The sequence below is a fragment of the Dufourea novaeangliae genome, unplaced genomic scaffold, assembly GCF_001272555.1.
Source record: "Dufourea novaeangliae isolate 0120121106 unplaced genomic scaffold, ASM127255v1 scaffold78, whole genome shotgun sequence".
Lineage (NCBI taxonomy): Eukaryota > Metazoa > Arthropoda > Insecta > Hymenoptera > Halictidae > Dufourea > Dufourea novaeangliae.
Genome location: NW_015373959.1, coordinates 1,255,662 through 1,269,789, shown reverse-complemented (window position 1 = coordinate 1,269,789; position 14,128 = coordinate 1,255,662). Strand labels below are relative to the sequence as shown.

The 14,128-nt window shown below is 34.4% G+C and overlaps 1 protein-coding gene across 1 annotated transcript; it reads right to left on the bottom strand.

Moving 5' to 3' along the window:
• Positions 1-58: 58 nt before the first annotated feature.
• Positions 59-12,835, bottom strand: LOC107186362 (gastric triacylglycerol lipase-like). Its single transcript, XM_015574208.1, has 8 exons — positions 12,722-12,835; positions 12,430-12,628; positions 7,573-7,687; positions 6,103-6,346; positions 1,732-1,896; positions 567-654; positions 294-439; positions 59-211 (listed from the first exon to the last, which is right to left on the bottom strand). Exons 1-8 carry the CDS (start codon positions 12,833-12,835, stop codon positions 59-61), a joined length of 1,224 nt encoding a protein of 407 aa, XP_015429694.1.
• Positions 12,836-14,128: the final 1,293 nt, after the last annotated feature.

Here is a 14,128-nt window from a genome sequence, read left to right as displayed (position 1 = left end):
TTCTCGCTCATTTCTCCTTAATCGTATCGCGTTCATTTCATTATGGTCAGATACAAGTTCATTTGTAGACCGCAAGTAATTTTAATACAGGTTCAACTATAAAGGTCACGGAAGATTTTCCCCATAAAAAGTTGTAATGACTGAACTCTTGAACAGATATTTCCTCGTGCAACACCACGTTAGAAAGTTTCCTTTTCAGAAGATCTACATCCTACCGAAACGGAATAATATTTATTAATACAACAATCATCATTTCATTATTATAATTTTCAATTTTCATAGACTTTCCGTACTTTTGGTACCGCGAGCAAATCACTGTCGCTGCTGAACAATACAACCGGTGCAGTCACTTTGCTCAAATCATATTCCGGTGGTACCGACGAATTATACAATTGACAGTTCTTCTTCTCATTGTCATAATCATAGTGTCTAAAGAGATCTAAAACATTCGCCCATATGTTTTAAAAACACAAAATTTACATTCTGTAGTATTCGTATCATTTTTAATTTTCTTATTTAACCTATTCTAAGAATTCCCATTGTTTGTATTATTTATAATCGCTCACCTTTGTGTATGTAACCCTGACCGAAGTGAACCAGTTGCTTCCAAGATGCTCCCGCAGGAACGTGATTCATAATGACCGTCAGTTCGTTCTGAAACATTTGAATTTCCATCAGGTAAATTCGAAGATATATCTGATTGTCTTTCAAGAGACACATTAATTGTATATACACGGTTATTAGTATACTGTGGTTATCTTGCATTAACAGAACATCCAATCGTTTAAAATTTAGTACTGCAAGAAGTACAGAAAGTTTCTTCAGATTTTCTTTTTATTCCGAACCTACCAGAACTCTTAACAGTATAAATAAATTTTTCTTGCATCCAGTTACGAGAAATTAGTCCATAAAATTTTATATTTGCATAAACATCCGCAGTCTAGGTATTAGCGACGATAGTATTGGATGAACAAACTGTGGAAAATTAGATTTTGCTATAGAACATTTGAGTCTCTTAAGAAAGAGAATATTTTTGATGACTGCTAATGTTCACTGAGCTTTTCATTAAGAATTTCTTTAATTTGGAATTTACTTTCTCGATGAGTGTTCCAAGGTTTCTTGGCACTGCACTGAACATTACATATTCCACAAATTAATGGCCACATGCGGCTGAAACAAATATCATTGGCTTCAGAATTCCAAGCTCCACCGCTGTGCTAAACCTGATTAATAAGTCAGTGTAACATCTAGGGACCTCTTCTTGTCAGTGCTGAGGAGCCTTCGAACACTCATCGAGGATTTACCATGCTCTGAACAGTTGTAGATTTCATTGTTCTCTTTACGAAAATACCTCATTATAGGATCAGATACTCAATAGTTTTCAATATATTCATGCATGAAGTATAAGTTGGCTGGTGCAGTTTAAAAGAATACGTATCACGCTTATTTGACAATTACGCATGTACATTAAAACTTGCAGAGTCGGTTTAGGAAGTAGATATGACTGTGTGAGCTTTGTATGGCCCATCCTCAATTTATTTAATATTATATATTTGTTATTTCGAGTCAAGATTTACAGTGATTATATTTTTGTTGAGAAATCTTTTATTAATTTCTACTCCACATGGTGCTGTAGAATTTTTCGAGGTTTTTGGAGGTCAGTCGAGGGAATTTTGGGAGACTCTTCCACTATTGAAAAGGCAGTTACATATCTGATTTATATTACCATACCGCGTTTAATTCCGTCTGGCTGAAACCGGTGACTATAAACACAAAATTAGTGCAAAAGAGCGGCGTCATTGATACGGTTCGTTCTTTGCAAAGCAGATTCGTGACGAACTTTCCCCAACTGGAACGTATACGAATTTCTGGATAACCAAACATTTCGCCGACTCTCTGTAAAACGAACGAATAAGTACAGTTATTAGTAATATAATCGTATGTAAATGATTAATTTCGAATTACAAAAACGTACAGGAGTTTTTTTTATAGATAACATTTTATTTAGAATATCCGTACGTTGATTAAATACTTAATGGGCGTTTCTCTAATTAATGAAATTTGGTGTGCTTTTGGTCAAAGCACATAATGCTACAGATTAGGCGTGTAATACACTAAGATATAAACTAGAATTCATGAAATTCGAATTGATTCATCGAACCAACGGAAACATACAATGAAAAGAAAATAATATGCTAATAGACACCCAAAAACATCAGATAACAATTGACAATTATTACGGAAAAAATAGCTCCTTAAAAAAAAGGTAAAAAATAGAGCAAAATGTTTCTATCACATTCACTTGTGACTGTAGCCATTTCTAATCTGTCACCCAAGAAAATCTATCCATTATGATTTTGTTTATGATAGTAGTATTTTTGTAATACAATTTCTTCATACTTCTGTTAACAATTGTTAGCTCGTGTAAATATACGTTACGTCTATTAAGGTACGTATCCATTTGTTGCGTATCCTCGTATAATCACCGTTGTGTACCAATATAGACGGGCAAGTATTTCATCGTTGTGTATAGAAATTTATCGTATTGTGATACGATACGAGAATACGCGCCTTTACTTATTGCAAAATCGCCTTTTTCTCCAGCAATTCCAAGAACCGAAAAAATAAAGCAGCCATTCATTTTTTACACTTAAAGCTTCTAGTAATTTCAGAGTAAACTGAAAATTTTGCTAACTTTTTGTTGAATGTTGCAAGTTAACTTTCACTGTCTAAATTCTAATTTCTCAACAAAAAAAAACACAAATCTTAAATATTGGGTTGAGTACTACGTAATTGTCGGTGCAGGTACTGTGTCATAAATCTTTTCAGGAATTCCAATTGACCTGCAATCCCTTGTCGCCATCATGGTTACCTTTATATCTGAGGATATAACAGTCTATAAACAATCGTCAGCAAGTGTAGATCGAGTATACTAGTACAATTTTCTGTGTAGTTGAAATGGAGAAATCAAAGACAGCTTGCTCGTCGTGTAATATTATGGGAGTTCCAAAATGACAATAATACGATCAGTACTGCGAATAAGAAATGTGACGTTATTGGAGGAAGTGTAGTGTCGGAACGTACAGTGCGAAATTAGTTTGTTAAATTCCGTTCTGGAGATACGCGAGTTTAGTGACACGTTCTTCTTGGCAAAATTAACTAAACTTTTTGCTTTAGAGACTGATAAGCTGCCAAATAAATGGGGGAAATGTTGTGCTTGATCCACTCACTGCATCTTTTAGGTATCTTGTATAAATTTTGTTTTCATAAAATTTAGGACCAATAGTCATTTTAACCCTTTCGATATTAAGGACTAGTATAGTCGTCCAGCGTTCAACGTTCGTTGTATGTTCACGTCGACTGTAGTCGTAAAAAATTATATTATCATTTAATTATATTATTATACAATTTTTTAAACGTCATTACTATAAAACGCGTTTAATTAATTCCTTTTCACCAATATTTTACATTACACGGCAAATTTAATTGCTATACTTTCTCTTCGTTAAACACGGACGTTTGCATCATAATTGTCCCTTACAGTATCAGCGTATTCGTAATTCGACTGTCCGTACAGCGAAAACGTAGTGATGAAAAATAAAGTCGTATAGGAAGGTTTAAGACTCTTTAAAGCATTTGTAACATTTTCTTTTTATAAACAATGTGTTTATACACGATAAATAATGAACTACAGTAATGTCTCGATGAATGCAACGAACTCGAGTCCGCTTTAGAGCATTCGTGGCAAGGCGGAAAGGTTTTCAACCGCTCATAAATTAATTTTTTTTTGCACAAAGCCGTGCCTTGCTTAGCCTCTATTTACTCTGTTTTGATTGGTTCCAGAGGGGACCCCTCATCGCAGTGGTGGGAATAACGCCGTTGTTCGTGTCGCATTCATCGAGGAATTACTGTAGTAGTCACAGTAACACCGTTTTACTAACATTTGGATGTTATTTAAAGAAGTTTCATATTGCCAATCGGTAAGAAACGTTCCAGATATTGTCACTAAAGTGATAAAATAGGCGCCTACTGTACTCTACAAATGCAGTTAGGGGGTTAATATTGGGGGAACACGATTTAGACTACCAAGGGAAGGCACGGAAGTGTCCCCCTCTGATTTTTATGAAACTTCATATGTCTGTTAAGCCGTCAAATATAAGGGATACGTATTTTTGTATCGACTGAGACGCAACTTTAAGGGGTGAAACCACCCCTCGAAGTTTTGACCTGAAAGTACTATCTCGAAAACCAGAGGAGGTACATGAAAACTTCTAATGGACGAGGTTTGTGGTTTTTTATGTAGAATAATATGGTGCTAACAAATTGTCGAAAATATAATTTGTTTATAACAAAAACATTTCGGATCGACACTTCGAGGGGTGGTTTCACCACTTAAATTCGGGTCTCAGTCGATAAAAAAAAGTGCCTCTCTTATTTTTGACTATTTAACAAACATATGAAGTTTCATCAAAAAGGGGACACTTCCGTGCCTTCCCTTGTAAGTTATTTTGTAACTTCTGTAGAAGTGTAATAAAATTGGTGCCAAAGAACGGCAATTACTCATGACTTGGCCCAGTATTTCAAAGAAACAAATGGCTGATGTCAACGACGTTTCGAGGTAATTCCTATTTCCACCGAAAGTTCCATAGGAGGCACCTTTAACCTTTTGTTTGTGTTTTTCTTCTATTCTATGCATCGCGTGTTTGAACCATAGGGGGTGGTTAGTTATAAATCGGGTAACTTCGTTCCTTTTCGGTGCTATTCGGGTATACAATCACGTTACATACATGTATGCTATGAGAGATGAAAAGAATATACTTATTATACGTTAAAAATTCCGTATGTCATGTAGTTTGTACAGATATACAGGGTGTTTCATTTAACTGGAAACGGTGGAATATCTCACGAAGGATTAAAGTTATCAAAAATATGTTCGTACAAAAGTTGTTTGGTACAAAGGGGGACATTACGTGGTATAAATAATTTTTCTGTAAGTGTAGTAGTGGGGGAGATATCAAAGTCAAGTTAATTTTGTTAAATGGAACCCTGTATTTTTTTGTTTATATTATGATAGTGTTTGTTGAGGCGAATACAATGAACTGCCACGTGATATCATTCCCTGTAATAGGAAGTAATAAATTAGTAAGATTTTAAGATGATTTACGAAACAGGATTATAGTCGCATGCGAAAGAATAACGGACAAGATGTTGAAAAGTGTCGAAAGAGAATTTTTAAACAGAATAGAAACGTGTATTTGTAACAATGGTGGGCATGTTGAAGGATAAATGACGTAAAAAATGATTAATTAATTCTTGATACTATAAGTTAGATAGTGGTAAGTGAAATTTAAAATCCATTATGTATGCTTAACTCCTCATATTTGCTACAATATTGGTGTTGTTTCCATCCCAGGAATATTTTATTAAAAACGGAACAATCGGTCTGGTACGAGTAGATGGCACAGTCACGTAGAGTTCAGCTGACCGACGACATACGATCCGTGTTGATCTGACTACTTTGTATTTAATTTATGATATTTTACAACTCTGAATGATATCACGTGGCAATTCGTTGTATTCGTCTCAACAAAAACTATCATAATATGAATAAAAAAATACAGGGTTCCATTTAAAAAACTTAATTTGACTTTGATATCTCCCTCACTACTACACTTATAGAAAAATTATTTATACCACGTAATATCCCCCTTTGTACCAAACAACTTTTGTATGAACATTTTTTTGATAACTTTAATCCTTCGTGAGATATTCCACCGTTTCCAGTTAAACGAAACACCCTGTATGTATTTAATAAAATTAATAAATAGTATAAAGCATTAAATAATAGTACGGCACACAGCCCACCAGCCATTAATAACGAGCTGAATCGTGCCGAATGCATCCGAAGCTAATCCACGTATATCTAACGACCGCTGTCTTTTCCCCTCCAATCCTACGGTCCCCTCTCCCAAAGTGGTAGCTTATGCTCCGTCTATATGTATATGTTTATGGTTTGAACTATGATGGTAGAAGAGATGTCATCGGGCACGGCGGTTACAGATGTTTTATGCAATCGTCAGAAAAACCCGCGTTGTAACTTACCACGCCCATATATGTTAACTTCGCCAGTTTTGCAATCGGCCCCCGCATGTTCCCCGAGAATGCCACAGGGGCCAGACCGATCATTAAAGTGATTTTCTTGTTGTACTCGGGCCTTTGCGACATCATCACCCAGAACTGTGTCGTCCCCTGCGAGTGACCTATGTAGAAGAGTCTTTCACGATCGGTCCGATCGAGGATGTAATCGATCGTCGCCGGAAGGTCGTGAACGCCGAGCTCGTGGTAGCTGAAACACCCATATGTTGAACTTGAGAGGAATACATGTACAATATACAGGATGTTAAAAAAAAAACCATTTGATGTTTACAATAGTTTATATGGTACACTCACGAACAAACTCGGCTTCCACTAGGGGAAAAAGTGATGCAAGGGAAAGACCTCCTACCACTTGGTCTCGGAGTTATTGAAACTCATGCGAAATTAACATTCGGTTTAACATTTATTTCAGTATTTCTAGTAAATTTACCAAGTAGTAGGAGGCCCTAACCCCTACATTGCTTTTTCCCTTAGTGAAAGCCGAGTTTGCTCGCGGGTGTACATAGGTAGGTTGACCATTCGTCCCGGATTCTAGCTTCGTTCCGCATGGGTACGCTAAGTAAGGTGTAATTTTTTAATTTTTTTTTGTAAAATTACGTCTTCCCCTTCCTATCGGGATCAATGTCTCGGATTGCACCGCAGAAAAAATGGTCAACCTATACATAGGACACATTGTACACTGACAACTGACATTGCCAGTAAAAGAGCCTTAGTAAACGTATGTAGATCGAAAGATTAACCGTTTCTGGAATATAAACATTTTTGTATATTAAGTACTTAGCATCATGATTGAATTACTGGCTTCTATCATCACATGCGATGTTTACCTCAATGTTTATAAACCGCGTTCTGAATGTTCTCATTCGATTTCCATACATGAACCATTTGGACTTCTTTTTATGGGGATATTTGAAAAAAAAAGTGCATTCTTCGCCGATAAATGACTTCGAAGGATTATGTAACCGAATCACCATGCTTGTGAAATGATTCGACAGAGATGTGGAATTATCGATAGAGTTCACGACTCTGTAAGAAGAAGATGCCAAGCGTGTATGAAAATTAAAGTTAAGAAAATTATGTGGAACACCTGTAAACATCGAAAAATCCGTAGTAAGTCAATTATGATGCTAATATAGAAAAATGTTTGTGTCTCAGACACGATTGACCTTTCGACCTATGTTTACTAAGGCTTTTTTACTCACTACAGTGTGTCCTATCCCAGATAGCAAATGACGCCCAATGACGCTCAGTGACGCCTTGAAGACGACTTAAAGGCGACTTGTTACACCCAAAATAACCGTAAAATTGGTGTCTTCAAGGCGTCATATGATATCTGGGATGTACCATATAAATATTGATTGGTTTTTTTTAACACCCTGCATATACCGGGACGAGTTATTTATGCGAGCAGCGCACCTGAAGTCCCAAAAACGATGATCCATCGGAGAGATCGACGTGTGGCTCTTCGAATAGGCGTTGCCACGGTTGTTCCCCAGCCATACGTCGTATCCGGCATCGGCTAACATGTACCCTGACAATGACACAATAATAAAATTACGTGTTACATTTCCCACCTGAAAAATAACCCGAAATTCTGTACGTACGTGCAATCGTTGATCCTATAACGTCAGTAGTTAAGACGTTCAGAGGCCATTTTTTTTTCTAATTTCAGTGCCAAAGCACTTAAATCGGTGCTTAACTTTTTACATTGATCATCAATTTTAAATGTTTTTTTTTGTGGACTTAATCACTTTGGCAAATAAACGACTCAGTTGACGACTGTTCGTCAATGAATCTACTTTAGGATCACGCTATCGGGTGTTAGAAGAAACGGTGTAATACTTTTAGGGGTTCATAGTACTGACTGAACGGAATAAAAAATGCTTAATCTATTTAATTTTTAATCTTTATAATTAAAATTATAAAAATCTTCATAATTACTATTATAATAATATTAAATTTTAATTATTTGAATGTATGACTTATCGAGCATCTCTTGTGAATTTGAAAACAAACTTTTGTATTTTATACTTTTTATAAAATTATTACTCCACTTTTAATTATTATTATAATTTTATTTATCATTTTCATTCTTTCAATTATAATTAAAATTATAATAAAAGTGTATTAAAAAATTATAAATATAACTTTCGTAATAATTAAATATGCTAATAATTTTACAAAAAATGTACAAAACAAAAGTTTGTAGATCATAAATCGAAGTACATTTTCAAGTGTGTATTCTTGGCCTGTCTCATGTTGTACACGTAGGTCAGTTCGAAACTTCTCGGAGTGGATAAGTTTATAAAATACTTCCATTTTTTCACCTTTAATATCAATGCATTTGGACAAACGATATTCCATTTTATAAGCCAACATACTAAACACTCTTGAGAAAATTGCATTCTAATTCATTTGCAAACAAACTTACCAGCAGCCGCGGTACACGACGTAAAATCAGTTTTCGTTCATGCAGTTGTACAGAAAATACTATTATACATAGTAAGGTGGATGTACCAGTAAATGAACACGTGCCAGTGAATAAACATTATATATAAAACCGAGTGAATTAAATTATGAAAATAATCAAATGATTAAATATTGATTATTTTCAATTCCTAATTCATATTCAAACAATTTTCCCGCCATTGCATTGGTTAGAAATGTTCATCTACTGAATACTGTTCATTCACTGGAGAAATTTGTATTTTTGCTCTTTAATTTAATTAATTACACTTTTCCAATTTTTTAGGTTGAATTGCATACTTTATAAAAAGGTAAAGATATTAAAAGTCTAATTTTCATATCCCAAATATTTATTAATATTATTACTGTTTAAAATTCGACTTTAATACTTACAAAATCTCTTAAGTGTGCATTCATTGGTGCGTTTACCCTATACGTTAACTTAATACGTTACATTTATTTATACATATAACAAGTAAAAATCTACGATGACCTAAAAATTTCAGAACTATTGAAATTATTCATACTTTATTCTATGATCTTTTCATATGACCCACGTATACACCGTTCCAAATTACACTTTTGGAATTTGTGACAATGTTTTGACTCAGGTATATATTTTACGGACCTTATCCGATGGTATATATTATATATTATTGAGGGAACAGAGCCCATCGTTTTTGTTAGCTGATTGTCATAAATAGCATAATAGACCGTATTGTGACTACTATGAACCGTTTGGATTTTTCCATTAATTTTGTACTCGGTAACCATACTGTACTAGGGAAATGTTTTCCGTGTTATTGTTTCTTTAGGACCATGTCCCTACCACGAGTCTTATAAATACGAAGTTCACCTTTTCCTTAATCATTTTTTTCCTTCGTCCCTTCGCAAAACAACATTCGCTCTAATGGGTTGAAAATTCCGAAAGTTGTAGTGATTTTAATTGAACAACGTTCTGCAGTGTGTGTTGTTCGTAGTGATGGCTATTCGATTGGTGATATTACAAATAAACTAAAGATATCGAAGGGCAGTGCGTGGAATATCATCAAGAAGATAAAAACAACTGGTAGTATAATGGATAGAAAGTTCTTTGTGTTTTCCTAAAGCAGTCCATGTCACGAATACTTGCGTGCGGTACTGCGTGACCTGCATTTTAGATTCGTTGTCGTAAGTCCACTGTCTTATTTATCATTGTATATTGAAGTCTTCAAGTATCTTTTCGTATCCGAACGATCGTAAACGATACAGTGCATTTTACACCGTAAAGATTGATTCTAGGACTTCTCACTTTTATTCCTCGCAGTAAAAATGATAAACTTAGACCCTTTTTTAAATATCCCATATATTAGTTCCACTGGCTGTATTTGCGATCGGTTTGCTCCCATCACTGACATAGATCACAAAACGTTTCATAAAAGTTGTGCATAATTAGTTGATGAATTTCAGTGCAGCAAGCATATCTTGTAGATTTTTAACTCTCTGTTTAGTGCGTTATAATATCTTTTTGTGGGTAAAGTGCTCGAAATTGTGGATATCGTATGGAAAAGTGTGCAGAATATTTTCATGGAAATGCTGACACTGTTTCATAATTAATATGTAGTTTGTTTCAAACATTAAAATGCATTGTGTTTACAAGTGGGTTGCGGATTGTATGTATTCATAAATACACGTTAATTTAGAACTGGAGATTATACATATAATGTCGAATGACGGTTGATGAGGTTTTATTTTATTTAGAACCTGATGGAGCCCTTGAGAAAGTCAACAGGTTTTCCCTCGATTCCGGTTTTTATAATGGATTCCAATTCGTAGTAACATTGCGTACATGTTACGAAACAAGCAGATTGTAAATTTATTTACTAAAGTTGTAGGAGTGTCGTATTAAAATTGAACATTCGATTCGTCGACATATCCGTGGCTTTTATGTATGATAGCTTCAACTAATCAAAGGATTCACTTTTTATTACTTTGTCAATTGTATCTGAGTTAATATTATTTCAGATGATATTCAATTCAGGAAGTCTCGTTTTATCTGAGCTATACCTTCGAAATTAATTTATAAAAATTAATTGCAAAGCAATTGCAATAAGCTCGACACTCACTTCCTAGAATTCCATTATTGTAGATTATTACAAATCTTATTTTACACATAGCTATAACAATGACGAACTATAAAATCATTTTTGTACATTTCATCCGTCAATTGACACCGAAGCAGTCAAAATGACTGGTTAGTACCTTCTTATAACGATGATTAAAATGTTACAAAACTGCATTTTTTTCAGATCTTTTACAACTTTCATTGTAATATGCAAATGAAGAAATTAGGTAATTTTAAAATTAGAGTATTTTCAAATGGTTGTCATGTTCGTGGATTCGATGGAACTAGATATATGTCAGCTGTCGGTAATTCTAGCGTTAAATTCTACTTTATCACAAATAAACAACTGTCTGGACATTTTTCAGAGGTAGCGTAGGTGTTGGGTACAGAAATCGACACGAATTCACGGGGAAACCTAATAAAAAATGTACAGACTGTCAGGCTTCAAGTCGTCAAGTCGACTGAACGACAAACTTTTACCAAAATTATTCGAAATTTTGTGATTACTTTCACGTCTCCTTGACCTCGTTCCGACCTCAAATCACAAAGTGAACGATTGATGTACACGAACGAAAGATTCGTAGAAAATTTCTTCGAACAGAACTGAGAATAGGTATGATAGAAACAAAGTTAACAGACTCTGCGAAATATTACCCAAATCGTTTATTCAGATGTATGAAAAAAAAAATTTGATTGGTGGAAGAAAAATTTATTTTAAGACTATTTTAAAAAGCAAATCTGAGATGTAACAGAGATTCAGGTAAAGCTATACGTAGAAAGTAGTTAGCTCATCATCGATATCTATACAAACGGCTGAAATTTGTTAATTTTTTAGTAAAATACATTAAAATGAGAAGCTTAGTGTTTTTAACAAGGTTTAGTTATTATTAATAAAACTTTTCTTCTGTCTTCAAATTAATTTCATAAACCTACATAATTTTATCAATAACCGTAATCTAATTATCGAATACACTTATATTTTCATGGAAATGCCCTTACAAAAGTACTGCGTTTACTCTTTAGTAAAAAGTTCGGAGTCGCTATTGAATAAGTACGATCCCGTGTTTGAAACTGATCGCAAGAAATCTATTATCCATCGTGAGCTCGGAAATTGTCCCATCAGCAACGTATAAGAATATCATAGTTTCACAATATGTACCCACAATAATTTCTACCAAAGGTATCAATATATTTTTAAAGTGTAAATTAACTCTTCAAAAGGTTGTTCTTTAGACTTTTATAATTAAATATCACAAACTATAGTATTGCAATTTGAAATACAACTGTAAAGAATAAATAAAAAAAACAAACCAAAAATGTTGTCAGATGTCAAATAAATTTTCATAAACTTTTGATGAGCAATAATTTCAAGAAACTTCTTCGTTGCAAATATAAGTAAAAAGTAATACTAAAATTTGGTAATTGTTAGGAATTATTAACTTAAGCTGAAAATATATATTGTAATTTAACACGTTCACCACTATTTCGGCTGACTTTCCGTTCACGGCGATTGTATCATTTCATGTAATATATTGGAATTCGTATTACATGACGATCCTCATTGACTCGACACAGGACTTTCCGTTCGCGCCGTGTCGGCACGGTTTCACGCGGCGTTGAATACGTTAAAAGGAAAAAGTGAAAGACACCAGATTAGCGTTCGTTAATACGTTAACTTCGCTGTGTGTATATAATTCGATTACCCAACGAATTTGCCGGTCCCCTGAGGATCCAATCCGCGGAACTTCCGATCAAGCCGTGTTGCACCAAAACCGGTGGCCTCTCCGAACTTGTCTTGTTCGTTCGTCCGTACGGTATTCGATGGATTTCTAAAATGTAACCGTCCTCCGTCTGCACCTTATGAGCCTCCACCGGGTAGCCGTACTTTCGCAACAGCTCGGGCTATATTGAAATAAAAGGAAAAAAATCACGTAACGAACAGACGCGTTAAATAATCAATGGAAATTTCATTTGGTAAAAGAATCAAAGACTCACGGTCGTAAGTGATACATCTGGATTGCTATTCTGTACTTTACGAAACGCGACGACGAACAACAGACTATGAGAAACAAACAATAGTAAAACAACGAGACTGTGCAACCACCACATCGTGCACGACACGTATCGTTGAAAATAAAGACGTGGGGTGTTTTTTGTAGCCGCTTGAGAATGAATGATAAGGTGCTTTATGATGTATGTTCTCCATTTGTTCGGTGTTCCCCGACCTTTAACGCGTACATCGCAAGTGGGAAAGGAACAGATGAATTGTTGCTCCGCGATCGTGAAGCGAACTTCTCCCACCCCACTCTCTGTCATTCACATTCGTGGATCTATCGGAATCGTCAACGAATTTCTTCTTTGCAATAACATTGTTTTTCCTTGGAAATTCAATGAAAAGTCATGCCAAAAATGATTTCCATCGATTGGAGCAAAACTATCCGCAGTACTTTAATTTTTGTTTTTTTTTTATATATTCTTCAGGTTTCTATATTTTTGGAAGTTACAGTAGTCATGAGATCTCAGTCCATGAGATACGAAAAATACAGTCTTTTATGTACAAGTTTACTAGACTTGAACGAAAGCCGGTGGACAACATTTATTTATGATTTCTTATGATTTAAGGATTACAGTTTAAGAAAAATATGTTTTATTTTCGGATGAGTCGATCTACGGAGGAAACTGAAAATAAGGAATTTTCGGCCAAAGGAAAATGAGAACCAAACATTTGTAAGAGATATTTATATACAATCGTTAAATAAAACATTCGTTAAAATATAAGAATACGTGTAACTTTGGAAGTCCTTGATCTATTTTCGATGAAATGAAATTCTTGCACGAAGAAACACCCGTTTTGGTAAGTTACTCTAAAAAAATGTATAAAATCGAAGTGTTGCAGAATATTTAACACTAGAACTACGAAACCCATAAAAATTACGGATTACAGATGTACTATTTTACCATTCATTACTGAAATTATAATGGTGCTTTTGACAGAATTTATATTGACTTTTAATTTACTACAGATTTTATTTTATAGTATATTATGCTAAATTATCTTATATATTCTGTATATTATTGTATTATACAATTTAATTTAGTATACATTCAATGCTGGTAGTTCTAGTGTTAATTAAATTCAACGAGGTTTTCATTTTATTTGGAACTTCTGAAGAAATTTTCGTTCGGAATCAGCCTGTGTAAATTAAATGAAAACATGAGACAAGACACGAGTGACCCATGGTCGACGTGGAAGAGATAGTTATGTTTATCAGTTCTTTTTATTTGATATCATTTTTTATGTATTTTCAGGATCACTACCTATCCTTGTTACATTGCATTGTTCCATTTTACCTATCGTCATGCAGTAGTCAAACGACAACTGCAGGGAATATAGTGTGTCAT